Below are 22,768 nucleotides of genomic sequence, written 5' to 3' on the forward strand. Positions count from 1 at the left end.
AGACAACAAAGGAAGTAGATCTGTGCCAGAAAACAAATGGGTGAGCCCCCTTCCCTCAACTTACGGGTAGAGGCTGCGGGCAGAAGCCTGCGAAAGAGAGACACGCTTGATTTCTGTTTGGATCCAATACTGCGGCTACGGGAGAAGCAAAGCCTTCTTGGGGTGTTCGTGCTGTGAACCCCTCCATCGTAGGCTCAGGTTGCATATATGTATCAGTAAACCATATATCGTAAAGAGACCACGGTCTCCACTGTGCCTCATTCCGAAGGAAACATGAACCCTGAGTGAGTACCTGGAAGCCTTAGAATCTCACACTGTTCAGAGATTGGGGTGGCGTGCAACATTATGCACAACCGCGGTGACCATAATTAATGCAATAGTGAGTGTGTGGTATGGGTGGTGCATTACTCATTGAGAGCAGTGAAGACAGTGATGATGATGCAGTTATTTTCAGTGATTAGAAGTACAGGAATGAATAGAAGAGTGTGATGCCACTGGCTGTAATCAAATAGCTGCACAAGATACAAACAAATAAGACAGGCTGTTAAGGAAGCATCTTCTCATCTAGAACTTCTGAGTGGTACTACTTGCAGTCTCGCAACAATGCATCAGGCAGAGTTGTAACTTCCTTGATTTACTCCTCTAGAAAGTAAATCACACGCACAACCAATGTAAAAAAATAATGCTATTGGTGCTAATCTCTTACTGCTTTTGTTATTCAGTCATGTGTTCAGGGCAGGGATGGGGAACATCGTTGGACTTCAACTCCCATCAGCTCCAGCCAGCATAGTCAATGGTCAGGGATGATGGGAGTTGTAGTCCAGTGCCCCCTGGCGGTCACAAGTTCCCCATCCCTGATGTTAAGGGACTTGGCCCTTTTATTTTTCTCCTTCCAATACTGTATACAGAATGCCTGCAAGAGATATTACTACAGAGAGAGTTCTCTTTTCAGCTGAGCTGCCAATTCTTGTGACAAAGTGTGAAGCCTTGTGGTTTCAGGGGTTTCCTAAGAAGTTGCAATACACTTTTTTTAAAAAAAGAAAAAGCATACAAATACAGGATCGTCTTTCTAAAGTAGGTAGAAACAACCATGGGCTGTGCAAAACTGTCAAACAGAATTGTAGCAATGTTTGCAAACGCAGTAAGCTAACAAACCCAATAGTGATTCTCAAGCCAATTCTGTGATGTTTAGATAACTGGTCTAAAGATTTTTGAGTATGTGGAATGATCGGCCTTGCTCAGTTGAGCAGAGTCAGGCAAAAATAAAAATAAATAAAGATATTCTTTCCCACAAGATGATCAAATTGCAGGACGGAAAGTTAGAGGGCCCTTATTTGGCCCCACCCATGACTCCCAACCATCCTACTCAAGGTAGGCTGAGTGAGGTCTGAGGGGTAAAATGTTTCCAGGATCCTTTGTGGGCTTGGTGGGGGGAGCAATGTGCTTTAAAGGTATGATATGTATGCAAAATGTTCTGCATTATTTTAAATTTTGTCCTTAAAATTAAAAATGCATATAATCCAGCAGCATTTTTCAGGTGGAAAACTGGGCCAAAAATCTTTGAAGTTTTTGTGTGTGTGTGTATGCGCCATCTCAGCAGTCCAATACTCGTTGACACAGGAATATTTTTTCTATATGTAAGCAGCCTTCTTGACCATGTGTGTGTAGTCACCTTTTTTGTGGAGAAACATTTGCGGGCATCAGCTTTCCGTGATGTTGACAGCAGCAGTAATTGCTACAAGCTGCATCTGTCTATCACTCATTGGTTGTCTCAATGCCCCCTTCCCCCCGCCCCCATTTCATTCAAGTTTCCCCAGGATGGCTGAGGCTGCTCATCAACTGGAGACAAAATTGAAAGTGAGCACCTCAGAAGTGAGATTTGAATGCAGCCTCCCTGGGTTAAAAATATTCTAAGCCTTCTCGTCTTCCTGTTACATTTTCAGTCCTGCTTACAGAAACAGCAGATCATGCAGTAAAACTGATTTTGGACTCCACCAGTTTAAGACGGCAGGTGGGGAATTCCTTGCATAAATCTCCCTCAAATTAAAAAAAAAAAGCAAGATAACCTATTTGTGCATAGAAAACTAGATGTCTGGGAGACAGGTTTCCTAGCCCAGCTCTCTGTGCGACAGGATAGATTTCTGATTGCAGAGATTTCCTTTTTGCAAGGGGCAGCATACAAACACACACACACCCTTTCATTAACATTTTCCATATCAAATGAGTAATGCAAGAATGGAGAACCTCAGGACCAAGGAAAAGGGGGAAATGCAGTCCTCTGTGCCTCTCTTCTCACTGGCTTTTGGAACCTCCTCAGGCCTCACCCTCCACAGGTTCTGCTTTGCACCCCAAGTGCTTTTGCCTGGCTGGAATGTGCCCTCAAACTCAGCTGGTGCCTCTTTTGTGTCTAGATGGAAGATAGAGGGTGCGAGAGTTTGGAGAAACTAGCCTAAGGTACAAAGGCAAGATCTGTACGCATTGCTCCTGCTGAACCTCCTGCCCCACCCAGAAGGTTCCAGGTGGCCCCTGGAAAGTCAGCCAGAAGGGAGTGTGGCCCTTGAGATGAAGAAAGGTCCTCTGCTTCTGGTATAACATTCAAACTGATGCTTTGTGTGGAACACGCCCTTCGGAGTCTGGGTTGCCACCAGTAACCGTTTAAACAACCACCCCCCAACTTTCCATTCTCTTAAAGGAATAATCTTCCTGCTAATCAATGAGCAATCGTACCTTTGTGTGCTTGTGCCTCGATGAGCAAATTCAGGTAATTTCGGATAAAGGTGGCACAGTCACTCAGGAGAAAATTAATTTAAAACCCCTTTTCAGAATGTTTCTTGTATCTCAGTGTCATAGCTTTTTTGCTTTTGCATATGCCTCATTAAGTAAAATCATCATCAATATTTTTGTGTGTGCCATAATGTCCTCCTTTTAATTCCTGCTTATCTTTCAGGAGAAGCCCTTCTCAGCAGCATTAGTGACTCTCATAACAAGAGGCTGGATGTTTCCCTACAGTTTCAGTTGAATTCTTGTGCACGCAACAAGAATATACCTCGATCTGGCTCAGCTAAGGCCTGCCTGTTGCGAAATCCTTCCTCCACTCCCTTTTTTACAGCTTATTCTCTCCAGCCACCATGCAACAGACAGCGGCAGCGCGCAAGGAGCTGGCATGATCTGCAATAACCAGTTAGAGGGAGCAGGACTTGGGGGTGGGGGGGAAGGGAAGGGGATGGGCAGACCTCAGCCTCACTACACTAGAGCTATTGTCTGCTGAACCTCGAAAAAAAAAAGCATGGCGCATGAGGTTGCAAGGGGTTGCAGCAGCAAACGGCAAAGGCAGCATGAGGAGGCCGCCAGTCAAGATCTGGAGGAGATGGGGGCTGGATGGGTGGGTGGGTTGAAGATGAGGAAATCTTCCTAATGTGATCAATCGGGAGAGGTTGCTCAACGACAACAACGACAACGGAAATCCACAAAAGAGCAAGATGTATGCAGTCTTTTGGGGTAATGAGCAAAATAAGCATGACTGGAAGCAGCCGGCAGAGACACCCCCCAGTCAGGGAAACAGAAGCACAAGGCGAAGCCATCAATGGTCGTTTTTTACAAGGCTTCTTTCTTCGCTCAGGCATATTGTGCCATCGCTTCCTCACACAACTTCCTGATCGTTTCAGGGAAATTCTTTTCAGAAACGGGATGGTCCTTCGTATTTTTTTTTTTCATGCCTGGCTCAGGGGTACTGGAATGATTATTCCTCAGCCAGCTGCAAGAGAATCTGTGATGCTTCCTTGTTTTTATAGATACTTAAAATAAAAAGAGTATCCAAAATTACAAACCGATTCCCCCCCCCCACAAACCCCACCCACGTCTGGCAACATGACTTGTCATCCCCACCCCCTAAGTAAGCTAGGGTGTATCTGCCTCCCCACCCGGCCAGGTAATATCTGACCAGCCGGGTGGTACTTTTACCCTTAGTCGTTAATTTAAACGGTGCCTGCGTTTCACTCCAAGTGAGCAGCAGCCATTGTTTGCCCTTTTGGATGAAAGAGGAAGCACAAAAGGGTAGATCGCAACCTTCCTTCCATGCAGCTCATGGGATGCCTCGTGGATGCCTGGGCAAAAACCGTAGCATATTTCTAGTCGAGGTCTGCATAGGTAGGCCTCCCGTGGGTCTCGCTGGCCCGCTGCCTGTATGGCGTGATCATTTCTCAAGTCAGCGGGTGCAAGGAAATTCTCCAAGGAAATGCAGCCTTTCATTATTTTATTATTATTTTTTAAAAAGAAAATTGCTCTTACTGGAAACGCCCGCATGCAAAATCGCCCCCCCCCCTTTGCGGGGAACAAGAATGTATCCGAATCATAATTTACATGCGACTTTCTTCTTCTTTTCTTCCCCCCGGTGCGTGTGGGTTTAATCGCTGCCTTTTCCTTTTCCTATGTAAGCAGGGCTCTCTCCGAGGGCGAAGAAAAGAGGAAGCCGGGAACTTTAAGGGCGGCGAAAGAGTTAAGTTATTCAAGATGACATCACTGCGATTTGCATAGAATCGGGGTATAACTGGTCACGCAGGGGGAGCGCCCTTTTATACGACGGTCCAGAGCAGCTGCTGCAAAGAGCGGAATTGTACCTGAAGAGAGCGCATCACTGGTGAGGCTCTGGTCTTTCTTTCTTTTCCGGTGGTGGGGGTTATTTGAGGGGTATCTCAGCACCCCTTTTTCCGTCCGCATGTTGCCGTAGGCTTGGATTTTCGAGGCAGTTGAGATTTTGGTCTCCGCTTTGTTGAACGCAAACACACCCAGGGCTTCTTTCTGAATGCACCAGGCGGCGGCTTAAATGCGTGGAGAAACGAGCTTTATCGTTACTATTATTAGTTTACTATCATTTTGAGCGAGAAGGTTCTGCCCTCTCCCTCCGACCCCTGATGTTTGCCGGAGGGGAAGAGAATGGCACGCTGGACAGATCAAGGCACCTTGGTTCGGTTTCCTTGCCTGCTTGCTGCGCTTTCCTTGGAGAGGCGCGTTTTTGCGCGTGTGCGCGCTTCGAAACCTCGAGCCTCGGAGGCAGGGGGACTTGGGGCGTGATCGGAAAGGTGGAGAGGGGAAGATGCGGGCGGGGAAGGGGAGGCATCCTCGGGCGACGGGCTGCTGCCGCCCCCCGCATGTTGAGCGACAAAAGAGAGCAGCTCTTTGTTTTCCTGGCGAGCAGCCGGCGCTGTGGATCTGGCGGCCCCGGGAAGGAGAAAGCGAGGGGGCGAGAGAGAGGGAGAGGAAGGGCGGTGGTTGGGGCTGCAGCTGCAGCGCGAGCTCTTTGTGCCGAGGGAAGAATGCAGGACTCCCTCCAAATGTGCTGGGCAGACCAGACACTAAGATGGAAGAAAGTGATTAGCATAGTCTCGCTCGCTTCGCTTGGTGGCATTGTGTGCATACACGCAGGCGCTTTTTTCACCATCCTCATCCTTTGCTTGCTTTATTCTAAGTGCGGTTTTCTCTGCTGTGCTTTCCACATTCAATAAGGCTAGTGGGGAGATCTGGGGCAGATGCATCACCACCACTAAAACAATGAGTATTGTTTTTTTTTCTTTTAAACGAATTAATTGATTTTCACCTGGAACAAATTGTTTTTTAAATTTTATTTTAAAGCCTTTCGATTATCTCCCCCCCCCCCTCGTGCGTGCTGTTTCATCTGAGGCTGAGCCTCCAGTGGTGCAATTTTAATTTTTTTAGCTCATATGAATATAAGTATATAGAGACCTGCCTTTTAAAGTAAGGGGGGGTTAGTAGTGTTGCACTTAATCAGGAAGAAGGAGCTGAGATGGTTGGAGTGAATTCAAGCGGTTTTGAAAAGGGGTGGGGCTGGGGGGGAGGAAGGAAGGGTGGTGCAATCTCTAACCATCTCTTTCCCCTCTTTTGTGTGTGCGTGCAGATCAATCGGCAGATATGTCTGACAAACCAGATATGGCTGAAATCGAGAAATTCGACAAGTCTAAGTTGAAGAAGACGGAAACGCAAGAGAAAAACCCACTGCCTTCAAAAGAAAGTAAGTGGATCTTGGGAAATGAGAAGAGGGCGTGGGCCGCTGGAGACAAAGAGAAGGCTGGGCTGAGCCAGGCTCCTTCAGCTATCCTCCTCCTCCTCTCTTGCTGGATGGGGTTTCAGTGCCTTACAGGATGCTGTGCAATTTATGTACAAATGGAAGCATTAAATACAATACACAAAATAAAGATATTTTATGAAAATAAGGGGACTTTTAAGCACAGTATGCATGAAATGCAATATATTGAAAGAGAATTTTTTAAAAATAGATTTATTCAACAGTGTCTAATTTTGATGAATTTTAAATGAATAGGTTTTTTTAAAAAAAATATTGCGATTCCTACTTAACTGCATTTCAAATGCATAATCCTTTTTTCTTTCTTTTCTCCTTCTTTCCCCCTTTTGCAGCAATTGAACAGGAGAAGCAAGCGGGTGAATCGTAATGAAACCGGCCCTTCCAAATTATGCACTGTACATTCCACAAGCATTGCCTTCTTATTTTACTTCTTTTAGCTGTTTTAACTTTGTAAGATGCAAAGAGGTTGGATAAAGTTTGAATGACTGTACTGCCCCTTTCACATCCAAAAAAAAATTTAAAGAATAGAGAGAACTACTGATGCTGTGAACGAAGGCGCTGCCCTTTCCATCTGCCTGTCCAGCTTGGTCCTGGTGGCACGAAAGAGCTTGCATGTGTCTCGAGAGAAGATCCTGGGAAGGGACTACAGTAATCTAGTAACACCCGAATATACGCAAAGCTGTACCAAGGTCCCGCAAGCTGTAAAATGCAGTTAACAGAGTGCCATTTTTTTTTTGTTCAAATGATTTTAATTATTGGAATGCACAATTTTTTTAATATGCAAAAATAAAATGTTTTAAAATCTGGATTATACTGATCTGGTATATATTTTTTTTGAGAATTGTTATCAAAGGAGGAAGTATAAGTGCCTATATCAACATGAGATTATATGACTTTATAGACTCCTGCATAAACATTTTTTTCCCCTCCAGCTTTTGTCTGCCAAGAGCAGTCTGCATATTAGGATTCAACATTCATTGGGCAATCTGCAAAAATAACTTAAAATATCACATTTATTTCTAAGAGGTCTATGCAGGAACTATACAACCTGTATATTGTGCTTTTAAAATACATATATTTTAAAGTTTTGTTATAAAAGGCATTGGACTACCAAATGATATGGACAGTGTTTTGGCAATATATTTATTGCAACAGTTTCCCCTTTCAACATTTTTAAAAAATCATGTTCAGCAAAACCTGGCAGTTTTGGATGCCTGTGCATGGAGGTTGTCTTTAGTTCATCACAGCAGCCTCCAGCTGGGGAATGATTTGAAGAAGACTTATTTTCACCTTGCCATGTCATTGCTGCTGCTTTGGGTGGCAGGCTGCTGCAGACATAGTGTTCATTCCTTAAGGTGGCAACTTTCAAACTTGCTACATTTGGGGGTCTCCTGAGAGGAAGTCCTGGGTGTTACAGATGTGTGGTTGACGCCAGGTGGGTGTTGCTCAGCTGCATCTTGCTGTCTTGTACAAATTGATGAGGATGCTCTAAAACACTGGTCTTCCAACTGGTGATCCAAGGTAGGTCACAACAGCAGCATCACCACCATGCAAATATATGGCAAAATATTTAAGAAATGGGCCCCCAAGTGCATGTTTCAGACCCATGTCCTGAGTCTGACAAGGTTGAAGATGCCTGTCATAGGATACCCCTTAACGATGTGCATTGCAGAGGAGGAAAATGAGCAAGCCCCCTTTTTAGATAAGGTGACCATTGATATCCAAGGGTCCTAGAAAACCATTTCCATAGCACCAATATTTTGGTCTTAAATGCCATACTCCCATTTATTCTAGGAATGGGGAACAAGCTTTCCAGACTCCCACTATCCCCATCACCTCCCATGTTTACTGAATTTGATGTCCAGCAACATCTAGAGGACCACAGGTTTGCCACTCCTGCACTGAGCAGTGCTTCATATGTTGAGTGGGGGGGCTCCAACCTCCTTAGTGGCTGTGCTTTTCTTTGTTCTGTTCATAACCTCATTTAGATTCCACTCTTCCGTGCAGCTTAGGGCAGTTGTACATATGGTTTTCAGCCATACTAGGAAGAAGCAATAGACCCATTTTTTCTCTGGAACATGCATGTGTGTGCGCACACAGTTTCATAGTCAATTAAAATACCACTATTCATGAAAACTTGACAATGGCTATTGTATTCAAGTGAAACCAGGCTTTATTGACTGCATATTGGAACTGCTGAGAGCTCCATTTTGTGCAATGTGTACCAGATTAGTTACCTGAAATCCTCTTCAGCAAAAGTTAAGATGCTCACTACCAGTAACGTACAGTTTTAAGATCATGCAAATATGATCTTGCCTTTCCAAGTTGGATGTATTTTAAGCAACTGATTGTTCATTAATCTTTCAACAATATCAATGGGTTCCCTCCATTCTCAAAAAGGTAAAACATTTAAGCCACCCCACCTAAAGCCTGGTGGCTTATGTGTATTCCTTAATTTGTCTCTTCCTCTTTCGGGGTTTGATTCAGTTTGAAAGTAATCTTGTTAAGCTTCTACTGCTGAGTGAAGCAGGAGGATAACATGGGGAGGTGGACGGTTAAGATGTGGGACTTGTAATTACAGACACTCTCACTTGCTCCTGGATGTACCAGTTGCTTAACAGCCCAGACCTGCAACAGAGCTAGGTGCACCTAGAACCATTCAAATCAATGGGCTTAAGTATGCCTAATTCTGCCTAACATTGCTCTGAAACGATGTCAAAATGAATTCTCTTGGCAAATCCATGGAGACATAACATTAAGCATATTGGCCAAGATCCACCCAAGAACTGTGAGATTCACGAGGGAGCTTTACAGTTGTTTTTCCTCACGGAGCAAGCCCCTTTGTGCATAGTAAATGCTTTTTTATTTGGAGGGGGGGTTTCAAGTGGCAATTTATGACATGAGATGGAGTTGGGGAGAGCTGTTCAAAGACAAAAACAAAATCCAAAATTTCGATGGGCCAAGACCATTTGCCTTTGCCTCAAGGCGTATGATATGTTGCTGTCTTACTGAGAAGTAAGTCTTAAGTGAAATCACTGGAACATTGTTTCTGAGTAAATACAGGATTGGCCTGTTTACATCTCTCAGGATCCACAGCGTTGAAATAGAGTTCTAAGAGAGACAACTCCTAATAAAAGAACATTAAAAAGAACTTGACGACAAAATGAAAGCGATCAACAAATAGGCTGCTAGAGAGCCCTGCTTGCTTCCTCTTGAACTGTGGATGACAAGCCACAGGAAATTGTTCTGCTGAGACTCTTAAAATACCAATTGAGAGACACCACCCTGCTAGCGATCTTAATCAGAAAGCAACAGGATGCAGAGCGTGATGACTAAAACCCAAAGTGTGGAGGCAATGCAGCATATGCTCAACTGAAAAGCATTGAAGCTGTGTATGAGGCTGTGGCAGTTTGGCACTAAGTGAGGTCGTGCCCTCCTAACCCAAGCAGCACATTAAGCAATAGTATATTTTCACATTGTGCACTGGGAGTTTGCAAGTAGAATATTGGGCTCTTTACTTGGTTCCCTATGTGACAGGGCAGGGGAGGGTATTTTAAAATCCAGTTTTGGTCCAAAGGCAGTGCTGTGTTTAGGGTGTGAGGCAGTATAAATGGCAGCTTTCATTCATGACATTATGAACTTGACTTACAAGCAATGATGTGACTTAGTGTGTGAAGTGCACCATTTTTTAAACACACATGCATACACGTTCTCGCCATCTTGGAATATAATCTAGTTTGAGTGGCACTGACTGACCAAGGTTACCCAGAGGAGAAGCTTGAAGCAGCCTGCCCTGCTCATACCTTCATACCCAACACACAATTCACATGCACAGTGGCCCTCAGCATACACTGAGGTATACAAGTGAGGATAATTTTGGGGAATGGAAATGGGAAAGAGTGCTTTATAGAATGAAGACCTTGTGGTTGCATGTTTGTTACAAGAAGAAAAGATAGCGGGTGTTAGTCAACTAAATTTTACTCATGAGTAGACTCATTGAAATTAGTGAATCTTAGCCATTGTCAGTGGGTCTACTCTCAGTAAAACTTAGTTGGATACCACCTGATATATTCATAAATGGCTAGCTACAGTGCCATAATATGGACTTTGAGCTGTATGTACAGGCCTCACGTTCATTTCTCTTAGCTATGCATCAATGTAACCTCTTTAAACAACGTCTAGGCAAGCTGCATTCTGACCACTCAAATGGATTTAAAAGCAGTGTTCTCAGCGCCATATTTGGATGGTGCAGCAACAAGCAAGATCAACTTTGTGAATGAGGGACATTGCTTTGATTGGTCTGTTTATTGGCCTGGACTATTCATATTTCTGAAACTTTTACGCAGATTTATCATTCCCATTTGGAGATGGACCAGCTGTTTTGGACATGGCTTTCCAATGGCTTTGGGTTTTTTGTGTATGTGTGTGTGTTCCTACATTTGAATATATCATCTATCTGCTATGTTGCACGGGGAGGGAATATCTTCAACAAGGTACTCAGAATGAAAGGCACCATTTCCTTAGTTGCATATAAATAGAGAACATTTCTAATGGAGCATATGGCAAGGTATCTCCCTCCCATACTCCCCACTAGCCCAATCTCAGCACAGGTAGATAAGGCCCAAGATACATCTTCATATCTACCAGAAAAGTAGCTCTCCTTTTTGGCTTGATATGAAATGTTAGCTACTGGGAGTACTCGTGATCGCCAAAGAAAAAAGAAATGTTAGCTGTGGTTTTTACACTTACGCAGTGCTGCTGATTTCTGCATGCATCCTGCATACGTATTGTATGAAACAAACTCCTGCCGTTTCAGTCATTAATTCTCTTGCCAGAATGATTCAAATGCACTTCCCCTTACTTAATGCATTTTGACTTCAAAATTATTATTATTCTGCAAAGAGGAATGTGTGGCATAATGCAACTTCCTTAGAAACCCTTACTTCCTTAGCAACTGTGCAGATATGAAAAGCAAAGGTGAGTTTTTGTCTACGTTAGTTGATTGCTATTACGCTGCCTCAAACAGACAAATCATTTCTAGGGAGCTAAAGAATGGGGAGAGATGTGCTAGGTCAAGCAATCCATTATAATGAATGCATATCATCCTAGCAGTGCTAAACTAAACCAAAAACAAATTTGTTTTAGCCATTCATGACCAAGGATGAGAATCCTTTTGCACACAGATCTCTCCGGCTAAGATCCTTACAAATGGATACTTTGATGCTTAGAGACAGATAACAGAATCTCAGTCTGCTCTGAGATGCATTTCCAGGTTTAACCATTATGATGTGAGTAGACACCCTAGATTGGTCATTTGCATGAAAGTGATATTGCTCACCACTCATAAAAGGGCATAATACTCTTTGTAGATCTGTTCTGCCAATCCACATAGAATTGCAGAGTTGGATGGGACCCTGAGGATCATCTACAACCCCCTGAAAAACAGGAATTTGCAGTTATCCCATACGGGGATCAAACCTGCAACTTTTGCGTTATCAGCACCTTGTTCTACCCAGCTGAGTCCAACTGTTTCATCATTTGTGAAAAGAACAGCAACAAATATTTCTGTAGTATCTATATTGTACTGGGCGCCATACAAATAGAAACTCGATGCATCCATGGAGAGCAGGGGTAGACAACATGGTGCCCTCCAGATGTTTTAGACTACCATTTCCATCAGCCCCAGCTTGCATGACCATTGGTCAGGGATTATGGGAGTTTAGATCCAAAAGATCTGGAGGGCACCATGTTGGCTACCCTTGCTGTAGGGGATTGCAGGCAGGCTACACCTGCTCCATGTGTGCAATGTTTGTACAGTGTACAAAACACACCCGCAGGACTAGAGACTATTCTGCTGCTTATAAACTGGTTCTGCTTGTGAAATGACACCTATTGTCAACCATGTGTCTGTTCTTTAATCTTGATAATTTGTGACAAGCAAAACAAAAACGTCAGTTCTGTTTTCCTTTCTAATGAAGGAAGGAGTCATATTTTATCAAAGACTTGCTATAAATAAAATTTTACTCAACGGCTAAACCCAAATAAATTACCCCCTCCTCACCAGCCCACAGAGCAAATTCTTGTTGAGTATCAGAAATGTCCTTGAGCATATGGGATCTGTGTTGACGTTGGAGAAATGTTTACTTTTGTTTCCGTCCCAAAATGGGATTCTTGCGGAGTTGGCTAAATAACACAAAAATGAAATGTAAATATTTCTCTAGCTAAAAGCAGCATGCTTTGGGTGCTCTTTGTGGGAACAGGTCAGATTATAAACTGTTCTTGGGGAATCAGCCTTGGTTGCCAAAGCTTTCATAAGAACTGCTAGAATGTGATGTACTGAAAGTGAATTGCATTTACTCGGCTATTGAAAAAAGGCACTTTTCTCCCAACCCGAAGCAGATGGCAGATGTGTAACCTGTACAATACTTCATAACCACCCTTATATATACAAAGTTATTGTTGTTAAAGTCTCTAGAAGGTGTGGGGTTTTCTCATTATGGGAACTGAAGAAACCTGCTGCTTTCTCATTTTGTATTCACAACCAGCAATGCAAACCTAGGACCGATTCCTATGACTAATTAGCCAGTGAGAATATTTGTGGCAATGTTTTCACTTCCTTCCTTCTTCCTTCTTCCTTTTTGCTTCACCAAGCACACACTTTACAACCCACTGCCTGGTGCATCTTTAGCACAATCATTGGGCCACTGAAAAACTTGCACTTCTGACAGAGCAATCACACAATCATCTGATTGGGTGCAAAGTGGCTATGTGTAACATTGTGGCTCCTTCTCTGTAGCAAACCTGCAAACTCTCTTGCATGCCACCACAAACCACACTGAACACCATCCAGAAAATGTCAGTCTTGACCAAGTCCAATACAAATCAACAGCGATGTTGGCTTGCCACAATGAAGCTACTCGTGCCATTACTTTCCAGGCAATTTAGGGCTCTTTCATATGCTACAAGTAGCAAATCTACGAGGCAACATTCCAAATATCGTGGCTACATGGCAAGGTAGGCTAATGCATGAGATTATGGTTTGGTCTGCAACAGCCAACTGTTGTCACTTCACTATAGCAGGAAGTGGGAGAAAGAAATGTGAAACACTTTGCATCTTCTTGGGGATTGCTGAAGATGACAACAGAGGGATTTTTTAGTGCTGTGTGGAGAGAATTCACAAAGGAACCTTAAGAGAGAATTTAATGAAAATGATTTACAGGTGGTACATGACACCAGTCAAGCTTGCAAAAATTTACCATCTGCCCGATAATAAATGTTGGAAATGTAATGAGACTAAAGGTGCATTCTTTCACCTTTGGTGGACGTGCCCAAGGATTAAGACATTCTGGGAGATGATCTATAATGAAATGAAAAAGGTATTTAAATATACCTTCCTGAAGAAACCAGAGGCCTTTCTCCTGGGCATGGTCGGCCAATTGGTGACAAAGAAGGATAGAACTTTCTTTATGTATGCTACAACAGCAGCAAGAATACTTATCACAAAGTATTGGAAGACACAAGATTTACCCACCCGGGAAGAATGGCAGATGAAGTTGATGGACTACATGGAACTGGCGGAAATGACTGGCAGAATCTGAGACCAGGGAGAAGAGTCGGTGGAAGAAGATTGGAAAAAATTTAAAGACTATTTACAGAAACACTGTAAAATTAATGAATGTTAGAAGGATGCTGGAAGGAAGCTATATGGCTTTAGCAGAAATGTTATAAAGAATTAAGTAAAAATAGACTGTTAATGGGCCAAAGGAAAAAGAATAAGGTTAGATTGTGTTAAGATAAATTATAGGACAAAAAACTGAGAAAGATGAAAAGGATTTGCTGAAATACCTAACTAAACTAGAATACAAAAAAGGGAGGTGTGAGGAGGTCGTCGAAACAAGTAAATGAAAGATAAGATTTGGAAATATTGGATGTGTTTTAAATTGTTTCTGTTTTTATTTTTGTTTTTGTTTTGTTAAGATAAGTAGTGTTTTTTGTTTTGTTTTTTATGTATTGTATTGTATTGTTTTGCTTTGTTTAACTCTTTTTCTTCTTTTTGTAATCTTTAAACTCTTAATAAATATTACTTTTTTTAAAAAAAAGAGAATTCACAAAGGAAAAGAACCCCTTCTTGGGAGGGGGGGTTACCCAAAGCTATTTGGAGATAGTAGGATAAAGACACACAAAAAGCAATATGATTTCCCCAAATGCATATGAAGTTTGTGGCTAGAGAATGTAACTTTCAAAAGGATTGGCTATCTCTGCAGATCATAAGCCCATGGGAAGCCACTTTCAATAATAGCCAGCAGTTATTCCATACACACCAATCTTTTAGGAACAAGGCTTATATGATTAAAACCATTTACAAAACTAACCCCTCCCCCAAACTTCAGAATCATTATTTCCCTCCTCTCCTTTTGGTCAAGGTGTCTTTGCAATGCATGTGTAACATGATAGCAATCGCACAACAAAAGCTTTGCACTGCAACAGTTTCAGACCACATCCTGGAGCTTGACCAAGATGCTGAATTTGGCTGCACTCAGAACTTTAAACATGCACCTTCTGTACTTCTTTGTACTAAGGTTGGGCACCCTTTTGAAGGAGGCTGCTGCATGTTGTTTCATTTACACAGAGTAACGTGATTTTAATATGGGAATGACTAAGAAGGTGAGCTTTGTGCCAGTAAATCCTGACTTCAAGCCTCAGCCATGAAACCATTTAAGCGACCTTCTGCAAGCCACTGTCTCTAAACCTTCATCCCCTCCATGGAGTTTCTTTCTCTGGTTGCTACTGTTAAATATGATTTTGCCATTTCTGACCTTTTCAGTTGTTACTTTTAGATTACTTTTAGTGCAGTTTTGTCTGTAATTTTTATTAGCCATCTTAACTGTTTGAAAGAAAGCGGTATAGATCAAACAAACAAACAAACAAACAAACAATTAATACTGACCTACACTGTATGTTAAAAAGGCAATTCCACCTGTTCTTGAGTGTGAACATGTTCATGAGTGTGCAATCTATTTTCATCAGGGCATTTTTGTCAGAAGTCCAGCAACATCTGCAGGGCACCTCATTGGCTACCCTTGGTTTATATGTCTCTGTATGTTTCAATGAAAAACCTCAGATTTGCTGGTGTGTGTGTCCACTATGTGGAATGGTGTGCTTTCCCATGTTGGATGAACAAAAACACTCACCATCTGTCCTTGCATTCTGTCAAAACCAATGTGACCTTCAGCTTATGATGAAGATCAAAATGCTAGCCTGACAGGTTGCAACTGCAATAGCTGAAACATCTACCCATCTTTTAAAAGAGGTGAAGTGTCTCTCTATGTTGCAAATTTCACAAAAACTGCTACACACCCACACCTTATACAGTACAGTACAGACTTTGCAGGGACATTTTGAAGCAGATTCAGAAACAGTTTTCAGAGGTTGAACAGTATGGATTTTCTCTGTTTTTCTGTCAGTTTACAAAAAAACAAGCTGGACCGTTCCCTGCTTGCTCACTTGCACAAACATTTCTGAGGCAGTTATTTCCAGTCAGAACAACGCCCATTTGCATCCTTGTAAAAATTGCACTGTCTTTCCTTTCTGTTTCATACAGAACAATGCCATAAAATTAAGGAAGTAAACTGGCTGTATAGTTCAGCCATTACAAGATAATTACCTGTTCTGAAATTGTGTCTACAAGGCTGTAGAAAACCAGTGCATTATCTGGAGTGCTGGGGTAATGTACTCCTCAAGGCCAACCCCTCTATCAAGCTTCTTTATTTATATTCACCATAAATAACTCAAATAATATCCCTTGACAGGCTGAAGCTTTCTGCAAGTCACCAGGCAGATCTTTTTGCAGGAAGCACCCAGATATGCATTGCCGAGCAGTTTTTCATAGCAACTGCGTGGAAACTAGGAAGTGAAGCATATTCCCTGTATGTCCTGGTATAACACCTGCAGCAGAATATGTTCCCCAGGGTGGGATGAGGGAGGCCCTTTTGAGGGCTGATGAATATGTGATCATACTGATCCTTACCATTTATCTGCAAGGGCAGGGACAATACACAATCAGCAAAGCCGCTAGCCTAAGATCCACCCTGTGCACACTGTATTTAGAGCACAATAAGGCATAGGAAGCTACTTTATACTGAGTAAGGCCATTGATCCAGCTACCTCAGTATATGCTGGACTGATTGGCAGCATCTGTCTAGGATTTCTGACAGAGAGCATTCCTAGCCCCTTACACCTGGAGGTGTTTGGGGCTGAACCTGGGACCTTCTGCATTCAAAGCAGATGTGTTTGCCCCTGAGCTATGGCTCTCCCCAGGATCCTGGGATGCCAGTATGCAGAAATCTCACTTGACAAGAGAAAGGGAACATTCCTGTCTATTAGTAGGGCTGGGCCTTGCTAACGGCTACTACTTAATGGATACTAGTCTTGTTGGCTTCCAGGATCAGAGGCACTACACATCTGAATTCCAGTGCCAGGGGATCATGAGTGTTTTTGCACTCATGTCCTGGCTTTGCAACTGGGCATGGGTGCAAAAGATCAGAACGCTGGACTTAATAAGCCTTTAGTTTAATCCAGCATATCTTTTTATGTTCAGATAAGTGTAAATTGGAGAAAAAAAACAGCAAATCCTCATACAAAAGATCAAATCATTTATCTACATTTTGATACAATTAAAGTATGTGCTCCAACTCATGACTGACGAAAGCAGCTGATCCTGGCTAGGGTTCAAGACAGAGTCATTGCCTTTATAAGAGTGTGTTTCTTTTCAATCCCTGTCCAGAGAAAAAAGTTTTCCATTTGCCCTGGGGGTAAAAGCGACCAATCTGCTGTTACTGGGGACTTCTTAAGATCACAGTTTAACCGTACAGTTTTTCTCTCACTTCCTTATGAGATGGGAAGTGCAATGAAGCTTTGCTAAGGTCATCTTTCTACTGAGTAGGCAGCTTTGTGTCTGAGAGCACAGAGGTTTTAAGGGGTTCATATTACAAGAAATTGTCCTCTTCCTAAGCTTTGGCTGCTCCCTCAAACTCTGGCCCATTTCTCACATCACAGTAAGCAAAATTATATAACCTTGGTGCCAAGGCTTATTCTTTGGCTACATCTCGTGGTAACTGGTGAGGGAACATAACCGTGGGCCCAGGTTCGGAAGACATGCTAGGTCAAACCTTAGCTTTACTCTGTGCAGTAAAGCAGAGCAGAAAGGAGCAAAGTAGCTGTGGGCTCCTTACCTGCATGTTCAAGTGGTCATGGTAAGCTATAGTTTGGGATACTGTGACTTCTGAACCAGTTCTGTATGGTGCATCAGTGATCCTATGCACTGCGAAGTGTGAGTTATCAACCAAAAGCTGGCAATGTCATATAACGCCCTCATGAACTGATCAGGATTAATGTTCAATGAGAAGGCAATGCTGTATAATGTCCACACAATTTTTTTTAAATACATTAGCATGAATGCTCAATAAACAACCAGTCTGGAAAGTCCCCAATGCTGTCTGGGTTGAGGCCCATCTGTTTTGATGCACAGTGGACAACAAATCTGGTATATTTTTAGACAGAAGGAAGTAACTATTTTGTGCCTTCCTATGGGTCAAATATACGGCAGGCTTGTTGCCTTACAACTGCATTCTTGTGTGTGTGTGTGTGTGTGTATGTGTGTGTGTGTGTGTGTGTGTATGCATATACACATGAACACACACGTATCCAGCTGTGCTCTGGCCTACTCCCATTCAAAGTTTAAGCAACTTCTTACCCAATGTAAACCTCTTCTTTTTGGGCCGGCATTCAAGAGTCTGGGTTAAGCAGCTGTGGAAGAACATGGAAATCGACATGATGTTGTTACTGTGTGTGTCCTGTTTTATTTGTAATCCCTGCAGCCAACTTGTTTCAAGAGAGGTGGGGGCAGCTAGAAATTAAATTAAATAAACAAGAGGAGAGTAATGCAACCATGTGCATTTTTAAAAAAATGCTTATTGAACTGCCTGTTCCATGTTCTGCTCAAAATGTTGGGGACTGATGTCTACATATTACAAATGCCCAGATGGGGAGCCATGTTAGTTTCTGGCAGCAAAAACAACAAAGGGTATTGAGGTACCTTAAAGACATAAAAAAAGAGAATAATGTGATTATGCTGTAAGCTTGTATGGACTTTGTTGGAGTCATGAAGTGAAATTTCAGCGAAGTAGGAGCAGAGCAACTGATGTGGATCTTATCTTTGTATTGTAGGCTAGTGTCATGGACTGGCTGGATGCAGAGGAATGGTGGGAGGAACCAGCTGGAGAACCCACAAGAGATGAAGGTGATTGGTAGTGGGATGATGATGAGTGTTCAGAGGGAGAAGAGGGAGCAGACTGGGAGGAGGAGCTGTCGGAAGCTGAAGAGGTAACAGGGGATAGTGAGCAGGGGAGTCTAGCAAAGAGAAGTCCAGAATTAGAGGCAGAAGCTGAAGTAGGAGAGGAGGGAAGCCAAGAGGCAGAGATGAACTCAGCTGATGAAGAGGCACAGATGTTTCCCCCTCCTGCTGTGAAAAGCTCCCATCCCTCCTCATCTTCCAGAACCAGGAGAGGCATGAAAAGGGTGGAGGAGAAGTTAGCTTCATGCAGGCGCAGTCTCAGATTGCTTGGGACGAACTGTTGAGAGGAGGGCACTTAGACAGCTGAGGAGAGGTGTCATTAGGCCTGCCACTCCTGTGCAGATATTTGCTAATAACTCCAACTTGCTCAGTGTGATTTACTGCTGGCTCGCTCCTGTCAGCTAGTTTCTTCAGGCGATCACACCCCTCTCTATCCTCCATCCAGACAAGAAAGCGGCGCTATTAGAGTTCAAGGACACATTCCAGCCAGGCCAAAACACTCAGGGCATAAAGCAGGGCCAGTGAGGGTTGTGGCCTGTAGAGACAGTGAGCAGTCTGAGGACAGTTCTGAGGGCAAGATAGGGAGGCCTAGAGGACTGCACTGAGGCTAAGATTCCCCATTCCTGCATTATAGTAACACATACTCCCTCTTCACTTGGATTTACAGGGCTCAATGTATCCAAACATTCTTGATCAATCATGTTCACAAATCCAAGGTCAGCATGAGCAACTGACTTTCTTGGACAGCTGCAGGGACTCACTGCTGATGCCAGCCCACCTTATTTATTGATTTAGTCTATCTTCTGGCCAGTGCCAGACAGCTACCCTTTTTCAATTCCCCACAGTGCCCCTGACCTAGCATTGTGCTGAGGTATTGTGAGAAAGGCAAAAGGGGGCTAAGCCTAGTGACCTAGCACTGTTCAGAGAGCTGCTACCACAGCCAGGAAAGCCTGCCAAAGCCCCCAGACAGAGGACGGAGCCCACCAGAGGTCCCTCTGCCCAGATCCAGGCCTGCATATATGGTATATATGGGCCTTTTTTTCAGTGAGTTTGGAGAAGCAGGAGAAGCAGAAAACCCAGTTCCAGATCCTGAGAAATTGAGGTGTAAATGCAAGGATCATGACCATGCTAGGGCTGCTATAATATTCCCAGTGCTGTTATGTTGGGGGGGGAGGGGACAAAACCCAGCAATGAGTTATCAGGTGGTTTTGCATGTGCTGTTCTCTCAGCAAAACACTTCATTCCTCCCACATCAACTTCTTTCCAGATAAACAAGCTACGAAGACAGAAGCTGATCCAGCTGAAAAGACTAGTCAGGTTTAAAAAAACAAAACAAAACAAAAATACAGCCAGTGAAATTTTAAATCAGGACTGGGGTTGGGGAGAGGGATCAAAGGTGTTATAATGAAAGGAGCATTGAAGGATACATCTCCAAGATTAGGCCTGGCAAAATGGGAAGGAATTAACCCCATCACAATGGAGTTACCGTTTTCATCCATGGCCAGTCTTTTCCTCACATTTCCACTCAAAACCAACCCTCCCCCCTGTACTCTTCAGATGAAGGGCGGTATACAGATTTAATAAAACAACAACAACCACCACCAACTTTGGATCTAGAGACAGCTATTTCTCTTTCTAATGCTTGTCCTTCCTAATAATACTGCCACATATATATCTACTCAGCAGTAAATCCCACTAATTTCTCAGGCAGCTGTAAAGGGTTGCAACCTAAGTGTGCACAAACAGAGCAGGAGAGCTTCAACAGCACCTTTGGCTTTATGTGTGGAAAAATGCCCTTAGGATGCAATCTTATACATGCTTACTTGGGAGTAGGCTCAACTGATTTCAGTAGGATTTCCTTCTGAGGACACATGCATAGGATTGCCCTGTTATCATCTCTTTGGATCAAGAACAGTGGTTTTCCTTCCTTGCGCAGTGAATGTGCTTATTTCTGGAGGCAAAGGACATTTAGTGAGATTGTTTACAGTGCAAGCCGTAACCACTGGCAACTTGTTCATGTTATAACTCCCGCCCACATCTCTGCAGATCAACACTGAGCGCTGAATCATTTCAGTTTTCCTTGTGTTACGCACAGAAGGAAAATGCGAATACAACGAGTCCTATGGTACTTCGGAGCAGGGGGAGGATATTTCAGGCACACAACCCAAATCTGGACCTCTGGGCTTCCCTCTCTGGCCCTCAGCACACTTTCAAGGCCAGTCCACCTTTCCATGTCAACCCTGTACCTGCAGCCCAGTTCCAGGTGATCCTTTCGCCTAGCAGGAATATATCATTGAACTGTGATCGTGCATCCTGCTTGCATGGATGTGTATGTAAACATGATTTTGGAATGTAGCGAACTGTATAAAAGTAAGACTCAGAGAGTCGCATCTACTGTCCCACCCACTTTTGCCCTTGCCCTTGCTCATCAGTGGCACAGTTCCATACAAAGGCATGTGGTCCTCTGGTTGAAAAAGGCTCTTCACCTCCTGAAATATACTTGGAGTCGAGAGTGGATTTCATGCTCTTTATTCAGCTCATAGTGGTGAGGAGGAATGGAAGTTCCCCCAGAATGTCTGCCTTATATATATTATTTACACAATGGGCCCAATGTGATTGGCTAATTCCGGGATTCTCCTGTAGGCCAATCAGGTTGCAGATTCCCTTCCACCTGGAGCTGGATTGGGTGGCTCCTGTGGACCAATCAAACTGCTGCATTCTGGATCCTATTGTTCTGGGACCAATCAGACTGCTGCCTTTTGGATCCTATTCAACTCAGTACATAACACCTCCGCTTTAGAGGTTGGCAGTCATGGGTGTAGCCAAGGGAGGGCGGGAGGGGGGGGCAGCTGCCCCCCATCAAGTAAAACAATAGAAATGCTTAACTAACTGACCAATCACCAACAAAAGTCCAGCCCTCCCCTAACAAAAATCCTGGCTTCGTCCATGCTGGCAGTGCAACATTACATATGTCTACACAAAAGTAAACTACCAAGTTCTAGCAATAATTCCCAGTACACTTAACAAACTACAGTTTCCAGGATTGGGGGGGGGGGAGAGAAATGTGCTTTAAATGTGTGGTGTGCACAGCCTAAGCGATATGAGGAAGGTTAGCTGAAGACCGTGGGCACAATTAATCACAACCCTTGCTTGCACAGTTAAACAGATGAGATTTTCACAACACCACTCGTTTGAGAAGGGTTTGTACAGGAGAAATTTCCATAGATTCCAGCCACAGAGAACACACACACACACACACACACACACACACAATTTCTCACATGAGTTTAGCTTTGATTCTTTTCTGTGGCGGTTTATATTTTCTGATTAAATTCTGTTCTTTGTTCTCCTGAAAGATGAATAATTTATCAACTGCTGCAATGCCTTGCGCATATATATATATATATGCTGAAACTATCATTAAATTTAATCAGATCCCAAGGAATTGCCCTACTCAGGCGACATGTCTGCACGTTAATTTTGTTTCTCGTTGATGGTTTCTGCCTTATGGGAGGAATGCCTATATCCTTAACCTAGTAACAGACAGGTTTCCAGCAGTGCACTGTGTTTCTTCCACATTGCAAGGAAAAGTAGGCCACCTCCTCACATTTAGTATGCTCACTACATATTTTATTGGAGACAGACAAGAGGGATAACATCAGTTCTTTCTGCCTAAGCAGCATTTCTTCTGGCAAAGGTTGGCTGCACACAGCACTCTTTGATCAAGTGTATGTTCCCCTATCTGAAAAGTCCCCAGTGTAGCTGATCAGACTGTGCAGGGAATTGTTAGCATTCAGTCTGAAGGCACATATGCAAGAACGCGCTATTTTGCTCTGCTTAATCAGACCACTTCCTTGTTCTGTACTCACAGTCACTAACACCAGATGATTATCGCAATCGTTTTCTGCCTCACTGTATGAATGAAAAAGAAAAGGAAGATTTCCCTTCTTTCCCTACTTTTCTTTTATCGTAGTAAAAGCTGGGTTATTAGGGATGTTAAGGAATAACTAATTTGCATCAAAGGATGTGGCGCATGTTCTTAGAAGGCTTGCTCTGCTCCAATCAATATGTGAAATTCTCTGCAGGATTCAAGAGAAGTTAGATCAACCCTTTAGGGTGGAATTATAACTGGTTGACCCCAGATGAGTCCTGTTAGTGTCAACTGAAATAGGTTGATGAAAGCAGGTTATGGATTTTGTGACACTGTGTGTGTGCATGTATGTTTATTTATTTATATGAAAATGTATATGCAGCTCTTCTAGTGCTTATTCAGGACACCAAAGCAACTTTAAAATACAGGGGTACCTCGGGTTACATAC

At 43.2% G+C, this 22,768-nt stretch overlaps 2 protein-coding genes and 1 long non-coding RNA gene across 4 annotated transcripts in view; 2 read left to right on the forward strand and 1 right to left on the reverse strand.

Moving 5' to 3' along the window:
- The first annotated feature begins 4,475 nt into the window (after positions 1-4,475).
- On the forward strand, positions 4,476-6,905 carry TMSB4X (thymosin beta 4 X-linked). 2 transcript variants are annotated; one of them, XM_083612208.1, is made up of 3 exons: positions 4,476-4,636; positions 5,912-6,025; positions 6,430-6,905. In XM_083612208.1, the coding sequence occupies exons 2-3, from the start codon at positions 5,926-5,928 to the stop codon at positions 6,462-6,464; spliced, it is 135 nt and encodes a 44-aa protein (XP_083468334.1). In that variant the 5' UTR covers positions 4,476-4,636; positions 5,912-5,925; the 3' UTR covers positions 6,465-6,905. The 2 variants fall into 2 exon arrangements, with proteins under 2 accessions (XP_083468334.1, XP_083468335.1); XM_083612209.1 differs by having other exon boundaries at positions 4,552-4,647.
- Positions 6,532-20,384, reverse strand: LOC310761939. Its single transcript, XR_014547759.1, has 3 exons — positions 20,273-20,384; positions 17,850-17,902; positions 6,532-8,138 (listed from the first exon to the last, which is right to left on the reverse strand). It is a non-coding gene; the product is annotated as an uncharacterized lncRNA (long non-coding RNA).
- OFD1 (OFD1 centriole and centriolar satellite protein) overlaps positions 18,510-22,768 on the forward strand; it is a 321,339-nt gene continuing 317,080 nt past the window's right edge. Inside the window, exon 1 of the mRNA XM_083612109.1 lies at positions 18,510-18,517. The gene's annotated coding sequence lies outside the window, so the exon portion shown is untranslated. The remainder of the gene's footprint in view (positions 18,518-22,768) is intronic.

Source organism: Podarcis filfolensis (assembly GCF_964270895.1).
Source record: "Podarcis filfolensis genome assembly, chromosome: 4".
In the NCBI taxonomy this organism is placed as follows: Eukaryota; Metazoa; Chordata; class Lepidosauria; order Squamata; family Lacertidae; genus Podarcis; species Podarcis filfolensis.